This window comes from Myotis yumanensis, unplaced genomic scaffold (genome assembly GCF_028538775.1).
Source record: "Myotis yumanensis isolate MYYU_CA2020_CCGP unplaced genomic scaffold, mMyoYum1.0.hap1 SCAF_3, whole genome shotgun sequence".
Lineage (NCBI taxonomy): Eukaryota > Metazoa > Chordata > Mammalia > Chiroptera > Vespertilionidae > Myotis > Myotis yumanensis.
The window spans coordinates 168,686,963-168,708,976 of NW_027223754.1; the positions used below are offsets into that span (position 1 = coordinate 168,686,963).

Here is a 22,014-nt window from a genome sequence, read left to right on the forward strand (position 1 = left end):
CATCCATGAAATAGGAACAAGATGTTGTGTGTGTGTGTGTGTGTGTGTGTGTGTGTGTGAGTGAGAGAGAGAGAGAGAGAGGGAAAGACAGAGATGTTCAGAGAATAAAAAAGAGCTTAGAATAAAATAATGGCAGATTAAAAATTCAATGAGACAACTTAGGAAATGTTCAAGAAAGTTAAACAAAAAGACAGATATAATACAGGAAATATGGAGAGTTTAGGGGCTAATTGAGAATAGCCAATCCTATATAATAAAGAGGTAATATGCAAATTGACCATCACTCCAACACACAAGATGGCTGGCAGGGAGGGTAGTTAGGGGTGACCAGGCTGGCAGGCGAGTGTTTGGGAGCCAGCATTCCTGGATTGTAAGAGGTGTCCCAGATTGGAGAATGTGCAGGCTGGGTTGAGGGACACACACACACACCCCCTGCATGAATTTCGTGCACTGGGCCTCTAGTATCAAAATAATAGTGCTCATTATCAAAGAAATGAAGGGGAAATAACTGTCAAGGAAAAAAATCACCCAGAATCAAAGGGCATGTTTTCCCCCAGAACTAAGGACATCTTTCCCCCAGGACTGAAGCACATTTTTCCCCCAGGACTGAAGGACACTGTTTCTGTTTAAAGAAAGGACAGAGGTGGGACTGGGGGAGGAGTAGAGACTGAGGTTTCCACCATGAAAAGGCCAGCCAAGTTTCCACCATATTCAGTGCTAACAGACCCATACCAAGGTACATCATTATGGAATTTCCAGAGAGAAAATAGTTTCATACAAAAGATTTCAAGTCAGAATGGCAGAAACTTCACAAGAGCAGCTCTGGAAGGCAGAAGCTTCAAAATTCTGAGAACAGATGGTTTTTACCTTAGAATTATAAACTTCATCAAAGCCAGCAGTCAAAAGCCAGAAGGCACTATCAGATCTGCAAGTCTCAAAAAATTACCTCTCTTACCTCCTTTGTCCAGAAGAAACTGGAGAATGTGCTCCACCAAAATGAAGTAGTAAAACAACAGAGAGGAAGCCGAAAGCTCCAGAGATTGACAGCTCCAATGCAAGAGAGGCAAATGGAGTCCTCAGGGCAGGTGAGAAGGGGAAGCCCTAGCTTTTGGGGGGCCAAGAAAGCAACCTAGAAAGACCAGAAGGCTCAGGGAGGAATTTCCCCAAATAGGATGAATTGGATAGATTCTCTAAGTAATTTACTACATTGAGAGGAGATTTACAACTGGGGTAGAGTCTGGGGTTGAATATTTAGAAGTACATCAAAAATTAAGAGAAAAATAGTATCTGCTGAGTCGTCTTATGAGGGAAAGTAATCTGTGTTTGAGGGCTTTTCTGTGGAAAGTATTACATAGGGATAATAAACATTGCATATTTATCTTACTGAAATTACAACACAATTACAATGGGAGGATGAGGGTTGGGAAAATTTTTGTGAGAAGGGGAGCGGGGCAGGAGTAGACAAAAGTGAGCTCAATACTCATTTTTGCATCAAGAGACAATTCCTAAAACTAAAAAGTAGGCAAATAACATTCCATGGATGTTAATTACAAATATAGACGTCATTAGTAAGATAATCAGCTAAAGCTGAAAACACTTGCTGTGGCAAACAGAAAATGGAAGGGAAGATGCTGTTGTTTTCGTAACAAATCTTATAGTATTATTTAATTTTCTAATTATGTAAACTTTACTAACTAATTACACAAAACCTTGAAAAACTAAACACTTAAGTTTTTTCTCTATTTAAAAAAAAATGGAGGCGAGGAGTCACATCAAACACGTCATACTGTAAGACATGGAAACATAAGCATCACTGTTCTGGCATCCACTACTGCCAAGCACTGTGCTAGATGCAGACAACAGAACAGCTAACATAACAGAGAAAGTCCCTTTTCGGGGTACTTATCTATAATAATAAAAGCATAATATGCAAATTGACCAAATGGCCAAACAGCAGAACAACTGTCTGGACAACCTTTCAGATGAAGCTGGGGCTTCGAGGGCCAAGGCAGCTGGGGCCGTGAGGGCCGAGGCAGCCAGGGCTGCAAAGGCCTACTCTTGCATGAATTTCATGCATCAGGCCTCTAGTATTCTATAATAAAATCTAAACATAAATACTTTTTAAATGACTGACTTCTTAGTGGATAAGAAGGAAATAAATAGGTTTCTATGATAGAGCATAAGAGAGGGAAGTATTTTGGGCACTGTGGTCAGAGGAGGCTCCCTGAGGGGTGATATTTAAGTTGAGACCTGAAAGATGAGGAGTTGGCCACACAGGGCTAAAGAAAGAACATGCAAGGAAGTGGTGGAAGCAAGCCAATGGTTCTGAAGCAGAAGATATCTTGGTGTGCTCAAGGATCTGACCAAAGAGTTCAGTGTCCCTGGCCGGCTAGCTCAGTTGGTTAGAGTGTTGTCTGGATATGCCAAGGTTGCAGGTTTGATCCCATGTCAGGGCACAAACAAGAATCAACTGATGAATGTATGATTAAGTGGAACAACAAATCAATCTCTCTCCCTCACTCCCTCCCTATCTAAAATAAAAAAGAGGACTGGGTTAGTGTGATTGAAAAGTAATGAAGAGACAAGAGGCTAGGAACAAAACCAGCTGAAGAGGAGACAGGTGCCATATTCCACCATCTGCTGACAGGTAAGCAGCGCCTGGCACCATAGCATGGCAGAGCAGAGACAACCGACCTGTTACTTGATACTGTTGAGGTCCAGGCAACAGTGTTGGCCTAAGATGTATGTGTATGTGTGTGTGTGTGTGTGTGTGTGTGCGCGCCCCAAGATACATTTTCATTGATATGGGGGAGGGGAGGGGGAAAGGGAGGGATGATACTCCAGCCAACTGAGCCACAGGTGCCAGGGCCAAAATATATTTTAAAGGTAGAACTAAAAGTGCTGGGAAAGGGGGACAATGAAGAAGAAACTAAAAATGATACCCAGGTTTCTGACATTGGATACTGGGAGGAGGGTGGTAGCACTGACTGAGAGAGCAAAGACAGGATGTGGAAAGCCAGGTTCAGGTAGATTGGACATAGAAGTGAACCAAGAGTTCCTCCCTGAGGATTAACATGTACAAATTACCAGCTGCAAAAACAGTCATGGGGACGTAAAGTACAGCGTAATGGTCAATAATATAATAATTATGCATGATGTCAGATGGCTACCAGACCTGTCAGGGTGATCATTTCATAAGTTATGTAAATGTCTAATTACTATGTTGTACACCTAAAACTAATATATATCAACTGTAGTGGAAAAATTAACAATAATTTTTTTAAAAGAGTTCTTCCTTGGGCATGAGACATCCAGAGAGATGTCAAGGAGGCAGTCAGATGCAGGGTCTGGAGCTCAGAAGAGGTCAGTGTTGTACATATACATTGGGAAGCCATCAGCTCATTAATAGTATCAAAAGGCCCGGGAACAGATGAGCGTGTAGAGAGAAAAGAGGGCCTAACCCACAGCTGAAGAATTCTCAAAACTGAGGTCCCCAAATGAAGGAAATGGCAGGAAAGGATCAAGGAATAACTACTTGGGAAGGGGGAAGCTAGGTTAGAAGGAAATTTCAAATGTAATGGCAAACTGTTCTTATAGCTACTCAGAGACCCGGTAAGACAGGACAGGAATATATCTATTGGTAGCAGCAACACATAAATCTTGAATGACCCTGAGAAATTTCACAACAGTGTTGGGAAAAGACACCAAATTGTAACAGAGTAAAGAGTAAATGAATAATAAGTAGCTATAGTACCTCCAGATAATATTTGAGAAATTCTGCCTTAAAAGGGAACACTAAAATTGGGTGAAAGATAGAGAGGTATATGAGGGTCCAGGAGGATGTTTGGTTCTTTAATTTTTAATGTTAAGGTACCAGAGCACTAGTTCACTTATTCCTTCAGTTGTTGGGCAGAGAGGTAGCAGGGGCCTTACAGGGCATGGCTAAGAGTTTGGACTTTATATTGATTGTAGAGAAGCCACTGCAAGTAGTATAAAAGTATAAAACAGAATAATCGCTGTGATGGTTGTGTGAACTCAGACCATGTGGTACACAGATAGAGACAGGAAGATGGCTTAGGAAGCCTTTGCAGAAGTTCTAGAAAGAGTTGGGGGTGGCCTGGGCTTAGATTGAGGGGTGGAAGGGGGAGATTAAGAGTGCCTGGATTGGGGATAGATGCTAATCGATCGAACATGAGTGTGGGAGCAAGGCAGGAATCAAGGATGGTTTCAGGTTTTTGGACTGAGCAACTGGGTGGAGTTGGCTCCAGGCCACATGCCTGGTTTATTTGGCCCGTGTCCATTCATGCTGCTGAGATGAGGAACCATGGAGAAAGTGTAGATTTAGAAAACAACTCAAGAAGCTGGTTTTGGACATGTTACATTTGAGATGTCTTTTTAGACAACCAAATGTAGGTCATCAACATAGAGATGGTATACCCTCATATACCTGGAAATGAATGAGATCATCTCAAGAATGAGCTGAGATAGGGAAGTGGTCAGAGACCAAAACTCATGGCACTCCAAAGTTTAGAGGCCAGGAATAGGAAGAGGAGGATCCAGCAGGGGAGATTAAGAAAAAACAAGAGAGTTGTAAGTAGAATCAAGATGGAGTAGCATCGCAGATGCCAAGTGAAAAAAGAATTTCGGGAAGGAGGGAGCTGCTGAGATAGACATGAGCTCCACGAGGAAGTGCCAAGGGTCGCTGTGACTCATGATGAATGAACAATGCTCTGAGATAACATCCCTTACTCATACGTGTACCCAGACTTCTTAGTAATCTGGAAAAGTAACCCTCAGTTCATCTAGAACACCAACAGTCTGTTTGCACAAATGCCTTACCACATGGCAAACCCTCCTTCAGGATTCTCCCAGGAAGCAACCCAGGGGAGCCCTGTGCCTGCAAAACAGAGACAGCTCCACATGGGTAGGCTGCAGAAATGGGACGCAGACCAATGCTCACAGCAGAGAATCGGGTATGTTAGGGCAGGACAGAACTATTTCACAGGATGTTACCTTTTTCTAACTCATAGCCAGTGAGAGAAAAACGAATGCAACCACTCATTCCATCTTATACAATCACTGAAACCAAGAGCAGCTGCAGTTTCTGATTCTCCATTGTGTCTCACCCCTTTTTCTTCCACCATTCATGTTGCAGCACCTGACTTTAAAAAAATCAGACTTACTGGGGTTTAACATATATACATACAGTGAAAATCTACTCATTTTAAGTTTGATGTGTTTTGACAAATATATACAATCATGTGAGCTCCACCACAATGAAGAGAGAGTATTCCCATCACCCCCCAAATGCTCCCTCTTGCCCCTGCGCCGTCAACCTCCACCCACTTCCAGTTCTTGGTGAGAAATGATCTGATTTCTGTGTCTACGGTTTTGGCTTTTTAGAATGTCGTATAAATGGAACCACATGGGATGCTTCTGGCTTCTTTTACTTAGCAAAATGCTTTTGAGATTTATCCCTGGAGTTGCCTGGATCAGGAATTTGTTCTTTTTTGCTCCTGAATAGTATTCTATAGCATGAATGTACCCCAGTTTATCCATTTGCCAGCTGATAAACATTTGAGTTGTTTCCAGATTTTAGCTATTATGAAAAAAAACTTCTATAAACCTTTGCTAAAAGGTCTTAGGTGAACACAGGTTTTCATTTCTCTGGGGTCAATACCTGGGAGTGAGATCACTGGGCCAGGTAGCATCTAGCCTTCGTCCTCTAAGAAGCGATAAACATTCACTGAGCACTAGCTTTGCATCATACAATGTTCTCAGCTCTTTGTATACTTTAGGTTATTCAATTCTAAACATGACATCCAGTTATTATTGTTCCCATCTCACTTAAAAGGAACTAAGGCACCAAGAGGTCAGGTCACCTGCCGGAGATCACACAGCTAGTAGTGAGTAGCGGAGTCAGGATGCTCACACCCAGGAATTGCATGGCAAAGCACAAATTACCAAGCATTTTGCTTTGCTGCCCCCCTCCCCCAAGACAAATGCATGTCTGAGAGATAGAGCACAGAATCCTACCTGATGTTCTATGTCTTCTGAACAAAAAATGGCCATTGCTGACTATCCCTTTCCTTCCTTTTAATGCCCGACAATGACACCATTGCAATAATAACATGTCATTTTTAAAGTCAGAACTTTATAGGATATGAAGGGGAAATGCTTTTAACTGTTTCATAGACGTTTATAAATGTTAATTTTATTTGGTGGTAAATAAACCCTAAGAGGAGCAAGCGTCAGCCCTCCTCTATCAGCATGGTAAATGCTCATAATCAACAACATCTCTTCTGGAGACATTGCTACTCTCATAACATAAGAGGCCACCTTTGGTGAAAAAAAACCAGACTCTGGAATCAGACAGACCTGCTCCCTAGTGGACAAGTGCACATGTACCTCCTCACACGATGAAATCGGTGTGAATAGGCCTAATGTGCAGGGTAGTCATAAAGATCCTATGGCACAACCTGGGTGAATCCACTGACCCTTATGCCTTTCTTAGTCAATAAACCCTCCTCCCTCTTTCTCCTCTTCCAGAATATACTGCTGAGCTGCTGAAATTAGGATAATAGAAGTAGATTACTTAGCAAAAACTTTTATTGGTTTGTTAATTTTGTATCCAAATAGCAACAAAGGAGAAACTGGAAGGCAGTTTTCTCATTTTTTTTAAAGTCACAAAAACGTTGCACTTTATTCTACAACACAGAGCTTTTTTTTGTTTGTTATGTCATGCATCTGTAACAGATATTTTAAAGCCATTTATACCTCCTTCACCCTTTCCTCCCAATACTCTGCCCCCCACCTCTGCCAACTGCTTATTTGGTCTCTGTATCTGTAAGTGTGGTTTGTTGTAGTTCAGATTCCACATATAAGAGGCATCATACATATCTGTCTTCCTCTGACTTATTTCACTTAGTATAATGCCCTGGAGATCCATCCATGTTGTCGCAAATGGCAGGATTTCAATTCTTTTTTATGGCTGAGTAATATTCCATTATATATGTACATTTTCTTAACCATTCAATCATCAATGAAAAGCTTTTTTTCATTTCTTTGCTACTGTAAATAATGCTGCAATGAACATGGGGGTGCATATATCTTTTCTAGTTAGTTTTCACTTTCTTCCATAAATACCCAAATGGAATTGCTGGATCATATGAAAGTTCTATTTTGTATTTTCTGAAGAATATCTGCTGTTTTCAATAGTGGCTACACCAATTTACAATCCTACCTCCAGTGCATAAGGATTCGCTTTTCTCCACATCTGCACCAACTCTTGTTAAGTCTTTTCTTTTTTATAACAGCCATTCTATCAGGTGTGAGGTGATAGCTCATTGTGGTTTTGATTAGCATTTCCCTGATGATTTGTGATGTTGACCATTTTTCCATGTACCTGTTGGCCACCTGCATGTCTTCTTTGGAAAAGTGTCCATTCAGATTTTTAATTACATTGTTATTCTTTCTTGTACTATGGAGTTTTATGATTATATATTTTGGAGATTAGTCCCTTACCAGATATGATTTGTGAGTATTTTCTCCCATTCAGTAGGTTGTCTTCTCATTGTATTGGTTTCCTTTGCTGCACAGAAACTTGGTAGTATGACGCAGTCCAACTTACTTAATTTTGCTTTTGCTTTTGGTGTCAGATTCAAAAAATCCTCGCCAAGACCTCTATCGAGGAGCTTACCACCTATTTTTTCTAGGAGTTTTACAGTTTCAGGTCTTACACTCAAAGTTATTTTAATATAAAAATGTTGTGCACATCCCTCCAGCTCAATGGATTAGCGTTCTCCTGCAACTTTTAAGAATATTTGTTTTAGGAAGATTTCCCCTGATAAGTGGTGGCTTTGCTTAAATGCTGACACCTTGCCATTTACCTGGGACATGAAGACTCCCAATCATAAAGCACAAAACCTACAAAATCATAGACTTCATCATGTTCTCACACACTCTGGGCATCATTCTCTCCTGTCTGCAACATCTTAAACGTCTACCCTACAATACTGCCCAGCTTGCAGTCTTGGCTCCAAAAACTTTTAACTCTGAATTCTCCAAACAAGAAAACAGCTACTTCCGGTGACCCCTCTGTGGAGCCTGCTGGCTATCTGTAAAGTGAAGAGATACTGGCTGCAAACTGCTCTCTGAGACAAAACTCTGTTGCAGCTACAAGAGTAACCATCCAAAACATATTTTTCAAATAAAAATAAGACCCTGGCTAAGCATAACCTTAGATAAACTGGGATGACAGATTCATAGTCTTTAAAACTCAATTGAAAAGACTTTATCATGTTAATCCAGAGAAGCTCAAGAATTTAACTCAACTATGCTAACTCAATGTGGCTACTCAGTTATATATGCAATATGGTAAAATAAGTCATTCAGTCCTTAACACATATTTTCATGAAATTGCATTATTTTTCTTCAGACACATTTTCATCCTAAAGTAATGCCGCACGTTCCTTTCTGTTCATGACATACACACTTGTATGTTACTCAAAAGATCCTGGCTGTTTTAAGTACTTTGAGCAACACATAAAGTGAGTTAAATCTTCTTTCCATTATTTTGTCATCAAAAGCCCTCTCCTGGAAGGCAGGGGTAGGAAGTCCTTGGGTATGAGACCTTGACCCACAGTATAGTGGGCTGTTGACAGGTAAAAAAATAACTTTTGCTTTCAGAAGCTAGCATATGGAAATGGATTTCTTTTAAAGCAATCCATGTGGACTAACTGATGAATAAAAGTTAGGGAACTTCAATACAACCAACAGTGCCTGGGACTCAATGACATGCCAGCAAGTTCCAGAAAGAATAAGAGATTCAGGCTCTGTCCCCCCCGGAGGTGACTGACACCCGGGACAGATAAGGAAGGGTGCGGTTCAAATAAAGAGGGCATCTTACCCAGACCGGACGGGTGAGTCTGAGTTCTCAGAAAAGGCCTCTTGGAGGCGGGAACATCACCTGAAGGATGAGGAGGCATTAATCAATATACAAGGAGGCAGTATCAGCAGCAGCAAGACCAGCTGGAGCCCCAGGCCTGCCTCCACAACAACCTGAGCAAACCCTGTGTCCTTCTTGCTCTCATTTTTCCTTTTCTGTGAGATATGTCCATTGACCTTATCCCTTGCTGTGCATAAGAATCATCTAGAAGCTTTCTAACCATCATCTAGGACAGTGGTGGCGAACCTTTTGAGCTCGGCGTGTCAGCATTTTGAAAAACCCTAACTTAACTCTGGTACCGTGTCACATATAGAAATTTTTTGATATTTGCAACCATAGTAAAACAAAGATTTATATTTTTGATATTTATTTTATATATTTAAATGCCATTTAACAAAGAAAAATCAACCAAAAAAATGAGTTCGCGTGTCACCTCTGACACACTTGTCATAGGTTCACCATCACTGATCTAGGAGCTCCCTCCCCTAGAAATATGGTTTCAATTAGTGGGACACCAGTGTTTCTTTAAGAACCTTTCCAGGTAACACCAGTCTGCAACTGAGGCTGAGGACCACTGAATGCAGTGACCTCCTAAGTCCCAGACATCTATGTCCGTGGCTCTCAAACAACAGTGCACCATCGCCTCCTCGGCAGAGCTTTTAAATATCCCAGTGCAGACTGCATTCCAGACAATTAAACCAGAATCTCTGGGCCCAGGCATCAGCATGTTCTAATGTTCCCAGGCCAATTCCAAGGCAAGGCCAAGGCTGAGAGCCACTCTTCCAGGCCCTCTTGGTACTTTGGTTTCCAATTATGGCCCCTGAAGGAGGAGGAAAAAAGGAAGCAGGGGAAAGCTCCTAAGGTCTTGTTCTCTCATTCTTGTCTGAAATTAAGTTTTTTTAATCAACTGAAAAGACTTTAACATATTAATCCAGAGAAGCCTAAGGATTTAATCCAATGTGCTAACGAAATGTGGATGCTTAAAGCTATAGATGCAATATGGTAAAGGAAATAAGTTAGCATTTAACTCATATTTTTATGAACTGAATGCCGGAGGCCACCGATGCGTTTTAAATGGGGTTGAACCCCACAGTAGGGCTGCTTTTGGACACGTGCATAATTCTTGGTGGTGAATGACAGGCAGAAGCAGCCCGTTACCAAATGCTCTCAGTTCTAAATTTAACATTCAATGGAACACATCTATATAAACTGGCTCCATGGTGCGTTCTCTGCAACACTTAGAATTTGATTTGCATGGTTGACTACAATATGAACATTACATTCCCTACCCCCATGGTTACTTAAATCCTCTCATTAGGTAACAGTGAACTAACCAAACAGTAATTAGAAACACTCCAGACTACCTTTTCAATCTGTTGCTAAATTATACTTTTTCTGCACCAAAGCCCGTACACACAGCACGTCTACAGGCCTCATGAAACCAAAGCCTCAGAAATATTTAGATGAATAAGAGCACAAGCTAATTCGGGGCCTCCACACTGGGTTCCACGGGGACGTCAGGGCTGCTTTAGAAGAGGACTGGTCATTCCTCTTGTTCCTCACATCTGGGTAAATGAAGCGCAGCCCACATGTGGTTAGAAATCCCAGGAGGAAAGGAACTCTCGGGGGTCTGGAAATGAAGAAACACCTCTGACAGACGGCCTCATTTCCTAAAAGGAGTCAGAAATGAAAGTAATTCTTCAGCAGAGAACATCTGCATCCTGGCGCAGCTTGTAAAACAATGCCAGATGATACCTGTGGCGAAGCGGTAGGGCCTGGGGAGGGAGGGAGGCTGGGAGCCCAGGACTGGGACCTCCGCACTGCACTGCACCATCGCAGAGCTGCACTGTGAGCTGGGAGGGTCTGCAGATCCAAGGAGCGCCAGGCATCCCTGTCTCAACTGTAAATCTTCATTAGCAGCAAGACTGCTCACCTTCCATTAGCAAGCTGGCCCCTCTCCAAAGGGCGGAAGCAGCCAGGGAGGGTTCATGCGCGCCCTGGGCGTGGAAACAGAAATTCTTAGAAAAAAAAGCTGTTCTACTTAACAAAAATAGTCTACGCTTGTTAATGATTCGAACTGACCTTTCCTCCTGAAGAGGAAGGATTGCCCGATAGAGATGAGCTAATGCCGCCAAAGGAAGCCAGGAAGGAGAGGTATGCACTGGCATATGGTCAGGTCCGGGAAGGTAAGAAAGCCCACAACCTTTCCCAACACCTCTGGTAAGGACCAATACACAGAAAGGAGAAAAACAAAGGCTGGCTTCCCCCAAATAGGAGGCTAGTTATTTCTGTTAGGTGGCTCCTCACTATTCTTTTGATCATGGTTTTTTTAAAAAAGGAATCCAACTCTACTGCTTGCAATTGCAGCGGTGGGGTGGGGTGGGGGAGGGGGAGAAGCAAAGAGGAGGGAACCTGGAAACAACCTAAAGGCCCATGAATAGGTGACTAGTTAAATCTAGTTAAATTAAAATCTGATACATACACAATGGAATACTGTGCAGCCTTTTAAAAGGTCAACAGAGAGCATGAGCAGAATATGGAGTTATCTGTACTCTGTATGATACATTAAGACACGAAAAAAATGCGCCTGCTGCCTGTATAGCAAACATCGATATAAAGGTGCTGAAAGAAGTTGCCTTAGTGAAGAAGGGAGGGCCAGGAGAGTATTATTTTTGCCTTTTATACCCTTTAGTACAGTTTTAATTATCTTTTCATGTACTTATATCCTCCTCCTTTTAATAATAACAGGCATTAAGTGGGTAGAAGGCTATTTTCGGTTTCTCCTTTATACAAGTTTCTTTATATATAATTTAAAACAAAGAATGCTATTTTAAATAGATGTTATAGGCTCAAATGGGTCTCCTCAAAATTCATAACTTGAAGCCCTAACTGCTAGTATCTCAGAATGCAACTGTATATGGAGACAGGGCCTTCAAAGAGGCCATGAGGTTAAAATGAAGCCGTTAGGGTGGGCCCTAATCCAATCTGATCAGCATCCTTTTAAGAACATGGAATATGGATGCGAGCAAAGACACAACGGATGAGCACAGAAAAGAGAACACAGCAAGAAGGTGGCTTCTGCAAGCCAAGGAGAGAGGCCTCAGAAGAAACCAAATGTGCCAACATCTTGACCTTCGACTTACTAGGTGTACATTAATAACGAGGATTTTTTTTCAACAGATGGAGTTACACATATGTTGATATATATGAGATTTGATATGTTAACACCGGTGGTCTTAATCCAGCATCTAGAAGGGTTCAGTAATCTGGAGAAGGGCTATGCATAAATTAATCAAGAGTCCAGAGATGAAACATAATTTTGAAATGTATTATGGGGAGTCAGAGAAGAGTTAGCTAAAGGAACCAAGTTCTCCTTGTCTCAGGACCCCTTGCTATTTATTAACACAATTTGTCCTAAAGCAAGGTGGAGATATACAAATCAAAGGGTAGGGTTTTGTATACACAATCCATTGTCAGATTGGGGAATTGCCTATGGCTGTTCAGGTGTTTGGCCAGTAGGAGGCAATAACATGTAGACTGAGATGCCCCCAGCTGTCTGGCAGCAAGCAATCATTTATGCATCCTTTTCAGGTTTGGGGAAATGCCCTCAGCCATCTCGAGATGATTCAGCCCTGCTGACATGCTGGAACTGGCTCCCGGCAGTATGTATGCTATTTTGTTGTATTGACAGCAAGCTTCAAAACTTCATATGTCAAATTTGCTGAAGGTGTTAACATCATAGGTATTTTTATGCTTAAAAATGTCAAACTTTGTGCCAAAAAAGCACTTGTGGGAAGTTTTAATTCATTACTTTATTTTGAAGAAAACGTTATTCTATACGTGGGAAGCTTATGGTGAACATGTTCCATCTCAAGATACTTGTGAACGCTGGTTTAAATGCGTTAAAAGTGATGATTTCAATGTGAAAGACAAAGATATCCAGGTCAACCAAAAAAGTTTGAAGATGCGTGTCAAACTCAAAAACAACTTGCAGAAAGATTAAACATTGCTTGGCAAACAATTTCTGATCATTTACAACAATGGGGAAGATTTTAAAGGAAGGAAAATGGATGCCACATTAACTGAACTAAAGACAAATGGAAAACCAAAAAGTCATCAGTACATGTTGCTTCAATGGCACGAAAGAAAGTCTTTTCTGCATCGAATTGTGACTGGCAATGAAAGGTGGATTTATTTTGAGAATCCCAAATGCACAAAATCATGGGTTGATCCAGGTCAACCATCAACATCGACTACAAGGCCAAATTGCTTCGGAAAGAAGACAATGCTCTGCGTTTGGTGGGATCTGGAAGGTGTGGTGTATTTTGAGCTGATAAAAGCAGGTGAAACCATTAATACTGATCGCTACCGACAACAAAAAATCAATTTGAAGCATGCTTTGATCATGAAACGACCAGAATATGCCGGAAGACACGGCAAAGTAATTTTGCTTCATGATAATGCACCATCACACACTTCAAAACCAGTTAAAGACACATTAAAAGATCATGCCTGGGAAGTATTAATCCACCCGCCGTATTCACCAGTCCTTGCTCCTTCAGATTACCACTTGTTCCGATTGATGGCACACACACTTCTGAGCAGCATTTCAAAACATACGAAGTGGAAAATTGGGTCTCTGAATGATTTGCCTCAAAACAAGAAAAGTTCTATTGGGACAGTATCCACAAATTGCCTGAAAGATGGGGGAAATGTGTAGCTAGTGATGGACATTACTTTGAATAAAGCACTTTTGATGTTTCACTTGAAATTACCGTGTTTTCTTTGATTACAAAATTCGCATTTACCAGTACAACTAGTAAAGCCTCAAGAATTATGTGAGAATCAATTTCTGCTGTTTAAACCACGCAGTCTGTGAGTGTTTTGTTACAGTAGCCCTAGCCAACTAACAGACCATATAAATAAATACATGGGTAAAATTCACCTAAAATCATGGAGAGAAGCACCCATAAGAGTCTTTGCTGGGTCAGAAACCTGCCGTGTCCGCAATGATGCAGAAGGTCTCCTCGGAGCTCATGGTGCTTCTGATGACATCGGTCACCTGCTAAGGGATGCAGCCAGGACTAAAACAGGTTTCCTACTTCCTGAATCAGGACTCTTTCTGCTCACGCCATTTATTTTTTTATGGTCATTTTAACAAATCCCACAACGTGAAGGGCTAGGGCCCAGGATACTTTATTTATTAGTGCCATTTTAAGGCTTGGCTTATATTCAAAAGGCTTTCTTCTCATGCTGATAACTAATGAAAAGGAAGGTGTATTAATATTAATAACTTGATTTTTTAAAAAGACTTGGCACCTGGGTTTAAACATCCAGAAAAATAAATGACATGCTATATATGTGTGCCAGCCTAATATTTTATACTTTAACACATGTGGTCTCAGAGCACAATACAATGCATCAAAAGTATGGTAGTCCAAGGCTAAAATTTTCTTTGCAAAATTTTATGGATTTTTACAAATTAATCCATCTTCCCTTTAAATATGAGAGTGTAAAGATCAAAGATACATTAAAATCCCAACTTTGCCTATGGAGTCTATAACCAAAGAGTGGGTTAAGATCCAATCACAGGTAAAGAAGATCAAAACCTGAAGATGCCAGCGCAGGCTGCTTTCAGAGGAAGGCAGGATCTGCCTTGAGTAATTAGAGAAAGTTCCACCAAGGGCAAGAGCTCTACACCAATCTAGAATTGTAATAAAGGTAAAGGAGAAGTGATTTAAAAAAATATGTAAGATTATTTTAATAGAAATATTGTAACCCCCTTTTCCTTTTTTACATCATTTTCATTTAACTTGCCGATATTTTAATTAAAAATTTTTAAAAGTTTTTTCCCATTATTTATTAAATATTTTTTTGTATTAGTTTTAGGTGTACAGAACAGTGGTTAGACATAAAAAGCTTCTGCACAGCAAAAGAAATCAACAGAATAAAAAGACAACCCACTGAATGGGAAAACATATTCACCAATGATACATCTGATAAGGGGTTAATATCCAAAATTCATAAAGAATTCAGACAACTCAACACCAAAAAACACATACAACCCAATTAAAAAATGGGCAAAGAACCTAAATTCTTCTAAAGAGATGGCCAATAGGCACATTAAAAGATGTTCAATGTCACTAATCATTGGAGATATTCAAATTAAAACCATAATGAACTATATCACCTCACACCTGACAGAATGGCTATCATCAATATATCAACAAACAACAAGTATTGGCAAAGATGTGGAGAAAAGGGAGCCCTCATACACTATTGGTGGGAATGCAGATTGGCGCATCTACCGTGGAAAATAGCATGGAGGTTCCTCAAAAAAATAAAAACAAGATTGCCTTATGTCCCAATGGTTCTACTTCTGGGGGTTTATCTGAAAAAAACCCAAAACACTATTTAAAAAAGATGTATGCATCCCTATTCTATGTTCACTGTAGAATTACTAGAGGCCCAGTGCATGAAAATTCATGCACTCGGGGTGGGGGGAGGTCCCTCAGCCCGGCCTGCACTCTCTCGCAGACAGGGAACCCTCGGGGGATGTCCACTTGCCAGCTTAAGCCCGCTCCCCAGGGAATCAGGCCTAAGCTGGCAGTCAGACATCCCTCTGGCAGCCCAGGAGCCCTCGGGGGATGTCTGACTGCGGTTTAGGCCCGTTTCCGTCAGTAGAACATCCTTAGAACTGCTGAGGAGGCAGGAGAGGCTCCCGCCACCGACGCCGCTGCGCTTGCAGCCATCAGCCCGGCTTGTGGCTGAGCAAAGTTCCCCCTGTGGGAGCACACTGACCACCAGGGGGCAGCTCCTGCATTGAGCATCTGCCCCCTGGTGATCAGTGCATATCATAGCAACCAGTCATTCTGCCGTGAGGGTCAATTTGCATATTGCCCTTTTATTATATAGGATTTACAATAGCCATGCTATGGAAGCAACCTAAGTGCCCACCAATAGACAAATGGATAAAAAAAGTGGTGGTACATACACACAATGCAATAGTACTTGGCAGGTCTGGGGTGGGGCCTAAGAGTCTCCATTTCTAAGAAGCTGCCAGGTGACACCACGGCTGCTGGTCTTGGGTAGCACTTGGATTAGCACACACAGCGCTTCAGGATTCCAAAGAGGGCAGAGATCAATGTTGACCCTGCCTTGATCTTAATATTAACAAAAGAAAGAAAATGTGGGCTTCTTCTACATCATTTCATAGGTAGAGGTTTATTATTTTTGTGTGATAATGAGAACAATTATACTTTGCCAGGAATACCAAGGCAGTGCTGGCAACTCATTCACAGCAATCTTGAGAACCAGAAAGCATGGAATAGTTATATTTGCTGTTTTCTTTTTCTTGGGTACTGTTGCTGTTGTTGTTTTTTAATTTCTAACCTGTTAATTTTATTAATGCATGTTTTTGGCTGGAAATTGCCTCAAACCTTTACTTGAAAAAGGTGAAACCTAAATGCATTTCATTGCATTGCTTTAGTCAGTCATCACTGGTTTCAAAACAATTTGAAGGCTTTTAAGTTGAAAATTAAGGTTAATAAAAAAGAAAAGAATGAAATCTTACCCTTTGCAACAGCATGGACCTAGAAGGTATTATGCTAAGTGAAATAAGTCAGTCAGAGATAGACAAAATACCACATGATTTCACTTAGATGTGGAGTCTAATGAATAATATAAATGAACAAACAAACCAGAAACAGACTCATAAATACAGAGATCAGGCTGATGATTACCAGAAAGGGAGAGGGAGGTTGTGGGACTGGGTGAAAAGGTGAAGGGATTGAGAAGTACAGATTGATAGTTAAAAAGCAGTCATGGGATGTAAAGTACAGCACTGAGAATATAGTCAATAATACTGTAATAACTACATAAGGAGAAGTGATTTATGCCCAGGTTTGTCTTGCCACTAAGCATAAAGTTTAGAAGGCAAGAACTGTCTCCCTAAGATTCTAGCAGAGTGCTTGGCAAAGAAGGTATGCTGGGGCAGAGGAACAGGTTGGGAAGTACACAGTATTAATCACCTTAGGGTAGGTATGTACTGCATGTTCTTAGAAGAAGGTTGTATGGACACAGACAACAGGGGGGTGAGGCCATGAGTTGGGGGGTAGGGGGACAATGGGGGGATAAGAGCACATATGTAATACCTTAATAAAGAAATTTTAAAAAATAAGATAAAAAAATTTTTAAAAGAAGAAGGTTGTGGGATATAGGGCTATAAGGTTAAATAAATAGAGCCAACCTGAATATACTGAAGTTTGGGCTTTACCCCTACGCAGGGTGGAATCTTGCAAGAGTTTCGGAAGAATAATGTTATAAAGAACATGGACGGGACCAGCTGTGGTGTTCAGAATAGAGCAGGGGTGATGAGAATGACAAAAACCAATCCATCAAGGGGCATCAGGATGTTAACCAGATGATTAGTTGAGAAAAATCTCAGTTTCCTAATCTGGAAAATGGGCATCACCCCAGCCCAGCCGTGGGCAAACTATGGCCCTCGGGCCGGATCCGGCCCGTTTGAAATGAATAAAACTAAAAAAAAAAAAAGACCGTACCCTTTTATGTAATGATGTTTACTTTGAATTTATATTAGTTCACACAAACACTCCATCCATGCTTTTGTTCCGGCCCTCCGGTCCAGTTTAAGAACCCATTGTGGCCCTCGAGTCAAAAAGTTTGCCCACTCCTGCCTAGCCTCTCTTAACAGGGCTGTTATGAATACCAAATGGAACATAACACATGGCCTGCTGGGAACTTAAAAAACATAGCTGTCATGATGATAGCCAGGGTGTGTCTCTTTGGGCTTTCAAGTCCTCTGAATACGAATGGCAGTGGCTACCCATCTTTCTGGGAAGTGGAGTTTGCTATATCTATTCCTTAGATCTTTGGTTAATACTTCCATTCAGTAGACCCAACACAGGAGGAACAGATGTCAGAAATGACCTTTAAAATTAAGACACTCCAAAATCAAATTTAAGTTGCTTTTGTATAAAAATTAACTATCCAGGCTAATGCCAATTGGGTTTGAAACACTGCAATAACAGTCTCAGGTATAAATTCAGGAAAACTATTTTCACAATGAAAATGCCACTGCCTTTTTCATGAAGGATGAAATTATGAACATAAAAGACTCAAGATAAATGAGAAATTGTTCCTTTCTCTCATAAATGAAAGGACCTGAATTATTTTGAGATTCTGATTATCAGAAATTGTATAGAAACTAAGCTATAGCATGTTTCAACTGCATAACAACTACTTCCTATTGGGGTTGACAGCCTCAGACCAAATTTGGTGCTCTGCTTTTTAAGTTCCTTTTTCTAATTATTATCAGGGGTCCATGGTCCTATATTTAGAGTCATTATGTAGACATAAAGTTCTGCTGAAGATAATGGCACTTTGTCTAACACAAAACAATGCTAACTTTTTTCTTTTTGTAAATTTGATCTTAGAAAGAAGACTGACTACACATAAAAATAGTTTATGCACGTTTACATAAAGATAGTCACATGTATCCATGGTAAAGCTTTACCAACCATTATCTACCCGCTACCACAAAATGAATACATCAGAAATGTGTGCTAATATTCCTATTCTCAACACCAATGATCTATTTAAAAACTGTTTCCTCTTGGCCCTGGACCAGGTTTTCACATTTACTGTATCACCGGAGGGTGTCTTACCTCTTAAAATTAATTTTAAAAAAATACAAAACCCAACAAAATTACCCAAAGGGACTAACAAGAAGAGAGCAAAGGGAGCAAAATAAGACATTATTGATTGATCCAAAGAAAGCAAAATAAGACATTACTGATTACTTTGGCCACAGTCAACAGAAACTTTCCAGTCACCAATGGGGCCAAGATAAAGAGAGCAGTCAGAAGTCAAACAAATTAGCAGGCTAAGGACAAACATGGAATAGGCTGCAACACACTGGCATAACGTGATGATGGCTGACAGACATTAGCCAGCATGAGTATGGTGTTCAATACTGAAAATGAGTACCATCATGGAACCAAACAGCAGCGAATAAAATCAGGGCTTTAAAAGTGAAAAGAAGAAATGAATTCCTGTAAACAGAAGAACAAAGGCCAAGACAACCTAGGACAGGTCAAGGGGTGACCACCAGATAAACCAAGAGACCTGAGTCTTAATCCCTCTTTGATGTTTACCCAACTGGTTTCCTTCAGAATATTTCTTAGCTTTGTAAGCCTCAGAGTCTCCATCTGAACAGAGGAGATTGTGTGACACTCAGAGGTCTCTTCCTGCTCTGATAATAGATGGAGTTTCTGTTTAAATGATAAACATACTTTTTTTTTTTTTTTGAGGCTACTTTTAGTTCACAAAGGGCCTCGAGTTCCCACACCTGGAATTTCACAGAAGGGAGCCACGCTCAGTCCTCAGTCTGCATGCACTTGGAGCACAGCCCTAAAACAGGGGTCAAACCAGAGCCTGGAAATGCACAAACAGCTGGGCAGTTGACAGGATACTTGTGACATAGTGTCCACCTCAGCCAGGATCCCTTGTCTCTTCCCTCCCTTGCTCTTCCCACAATCCTGCTCAATGCAAATTAGATACACATTTATAAAAAGAGGTTAGTAGAGCTCATCAGGTGTAAAAGGCAAAGAAAATGTTTGGGGGCAGCAAACAGCACCGTGGGTATCGATAACCAGCATTCCAAAAGCACACCTCGACTGCCCCTGTACAATGAGTAGCCCAGTAATGACACTTTTTTTTTTTGCCATCTTCATAAAATAATCTGAAATGTGAACATATATTTATACCTACAAATATCTCGCATTCTTTATAAAAGAAAAAAAATCTGCTACACACGAGATGTGCAATAATCAATAAATGATCATGGAATTATACTGCAAGGTTCTCCTACTACATGCTCTCCAGGACTCAAACTGCCTGCTGATGGCCATTTCCTCCACCAGATTTAAGGTCCCAGAAAGCAAAAACCATGTTTTGTTCACTGCCTTAGCCATAAAATCTACCTTGCAGGGATCACAAAATAAGTCACCTGTTGAATGTTTGCGAGAAATGCTTTCAAGTCAATACTATATGGTGAAGTATTACACCACTATTAACTGTGGTCTGTGAAGCATTTTTAACTGTGGTCTGTGAAGCATGTTTAACTTAACTATTTTAAGTACAGGGAATGTGGATGATGAAAAAGTTCTGGAGATGGATAGTGGTGATGGTTGTACAACACTGTGAATAATGCACTCAATGTCACTGAATTGTACATCTGAAAATGGGTAAAATGGTCAATTTTGTGTTACGTGTATTTTACCACAATGCTTATGAGGCAAGGTAAGTGAAAAGGCAGGAAACTCTATGTCTAAACTATATTAAATTACATCTGTGTTTTTAAAAAGCTGGAAAGAAGCACGCTAAAGTATTCATGTTTGTTTTATGTTTGGGCAGTAGCATTAGAGGTAAATTTTGTTTTAGCTGCAATTTTCTGTATTTTCCAAAATATCCACAATGGCTGGTGTATAATGCTTATAATCAGAAACAGATGAGGCACAGCAGACATCAGGGACAGGAAGGTCTGGCCACCAGCAGGTTTAACCTGGATGGGGACCGATCACGTTGCTATGATCCTGATGTGCGTGTATATGGCACACATCTGTGCTTGCCTTCCCTGTGCACAGTCCAAAGGCACGCTGTGGGAGTTCAAATTTTATCTTTATTATATTCTTTTTCTTTTTGCTATGCCAGAGAGCATGCATTACAGATCTGCTGCTTTATAAGTATGTTGTGCCCAGACTGAGAGGTAATAGATGGTTGTTTTGGACATACAAGTGCCAAACTGGATCAAAAGTGCACTTGTTCTAGAGGGAAAGGCTCTCAGGACCTGGGACGGGCCCGTCTGAAATGCCTCACAGAGAGGGAGGCATCCAAACAGCCTCTGTAAACACTAAATTCATCCCATTTACAGATAAATTAGAAGCCAGAACTTTGGAGTCACACAGATTCAGCACTGAAGGAGCACATAATACAGATCCAGGATTGCCATCTATGATTGTCATTCTGAGGGCTTCTGGCCTGGTTCCCCACAAATAAATGGGGATCATCATACCTACCCCTTGGGTATTGAATGGGATGATGTTTTCAATTCAGGGAGGCAGGAAACCCAGAGCCTGCTGGCAGCAGGTGCTCAATCCGTGTCACGAGTTCCCTTCCCTTTCCTGCTCCAGATCAAGTGTCTAGTCTGGGAAAACAATAGTGTCGGAGTGACTTGAATGCGAAAAGTGACCAACTATCTATAACTAATAGAGTGAACATGACAGGAGTATAGGAAGATCGTTTCAGCAATCTTCTCATTCACTCCATCCAATTCAGAAGCCTTTATGATACAGTTCAAAACAATTTTCCTGTTCTTTGTTCTCCAGTAACTGGAAAAGACTAATCACTATTCTCTGTGAATTTAAATACCTGAGACTTGAGATCATGAAGCCACCCTTCAATTTCTTCTTCAACATTCCCATTTTTAAATCTTTACGCTCGTGGTTCCTCTGAGCCCTCTGCACGCTCACCCCGCACTGTCAGCTGGGATCCTCTGACTCCCTCTGAACAGAGCTGAGCATCCCAGAGTACAGCTCTGGAAAATAAACTAACCGTTATGGTTCTGAAGGTTACATGCCTTTGGGTGGCAGCTGGGGAGGAGGGAGGTGGGGGTGCCTCTGAGCCAGATGCCAGATCTCAGGGTGACCAACAGTGCCCTCCACGTCTGCTCCTGTAACCTTTGTCCTTTGCCTTGCCTTGTGGTTATCAACATTTGTTTAGCAAGCTAAGTGTCTGGCATCAGATTCCACATCCTGCCAAATCCCTCCAAAAGAGCAGCCCTTATCTTTGCAGATCTCTCCCTTCCTTGATTAGCTCTTCCCCTTGAGTGCCTCACTGGGCAAAGGATAATGGAAATTTTCAGCAGTTTGGGGTTTCCTTTGTGCATGTTAAACTAAGAATTCCAGTATCTTCAGGCTAGAAAGCTGGAGTTCATTCTTTTGAAAAACATGAACTGAGCCCAGCGCTAAAGGCTGGACATTCAAAAA

At 41.1% G+C, this 22,014-nt stretch overlaps 1 protein-coding gene across 2 annotated transcripts in view; it reads right to left on the bottom strand.

The window, feature by feature from the left end:
• The window catches only part of ANO6 (anoctamin 6), a 187,901-nt gene that overhangs the window by 129,337 nt on the left and 36,550 nt on the right, over positions 1 to 22,014 (bottom strand). The window contains exon 2 of one of the 2 annotated variants that reach the window (XM_070410386.1): positions 8,909 to 8,968. The exons of the other annotated variant lie outside the window; for it this stretch is intronic. Within the exon in view, the coding sequence (XP_070266487.1) occupies positions 8,909 to 8,968 (60 nt within the window). The remainder of the gene's footprint in view (positions 1 to 8,908; positions 8,969 to 22,014) is intronic. 2 annotated transcript variants of the gene reach the window in all.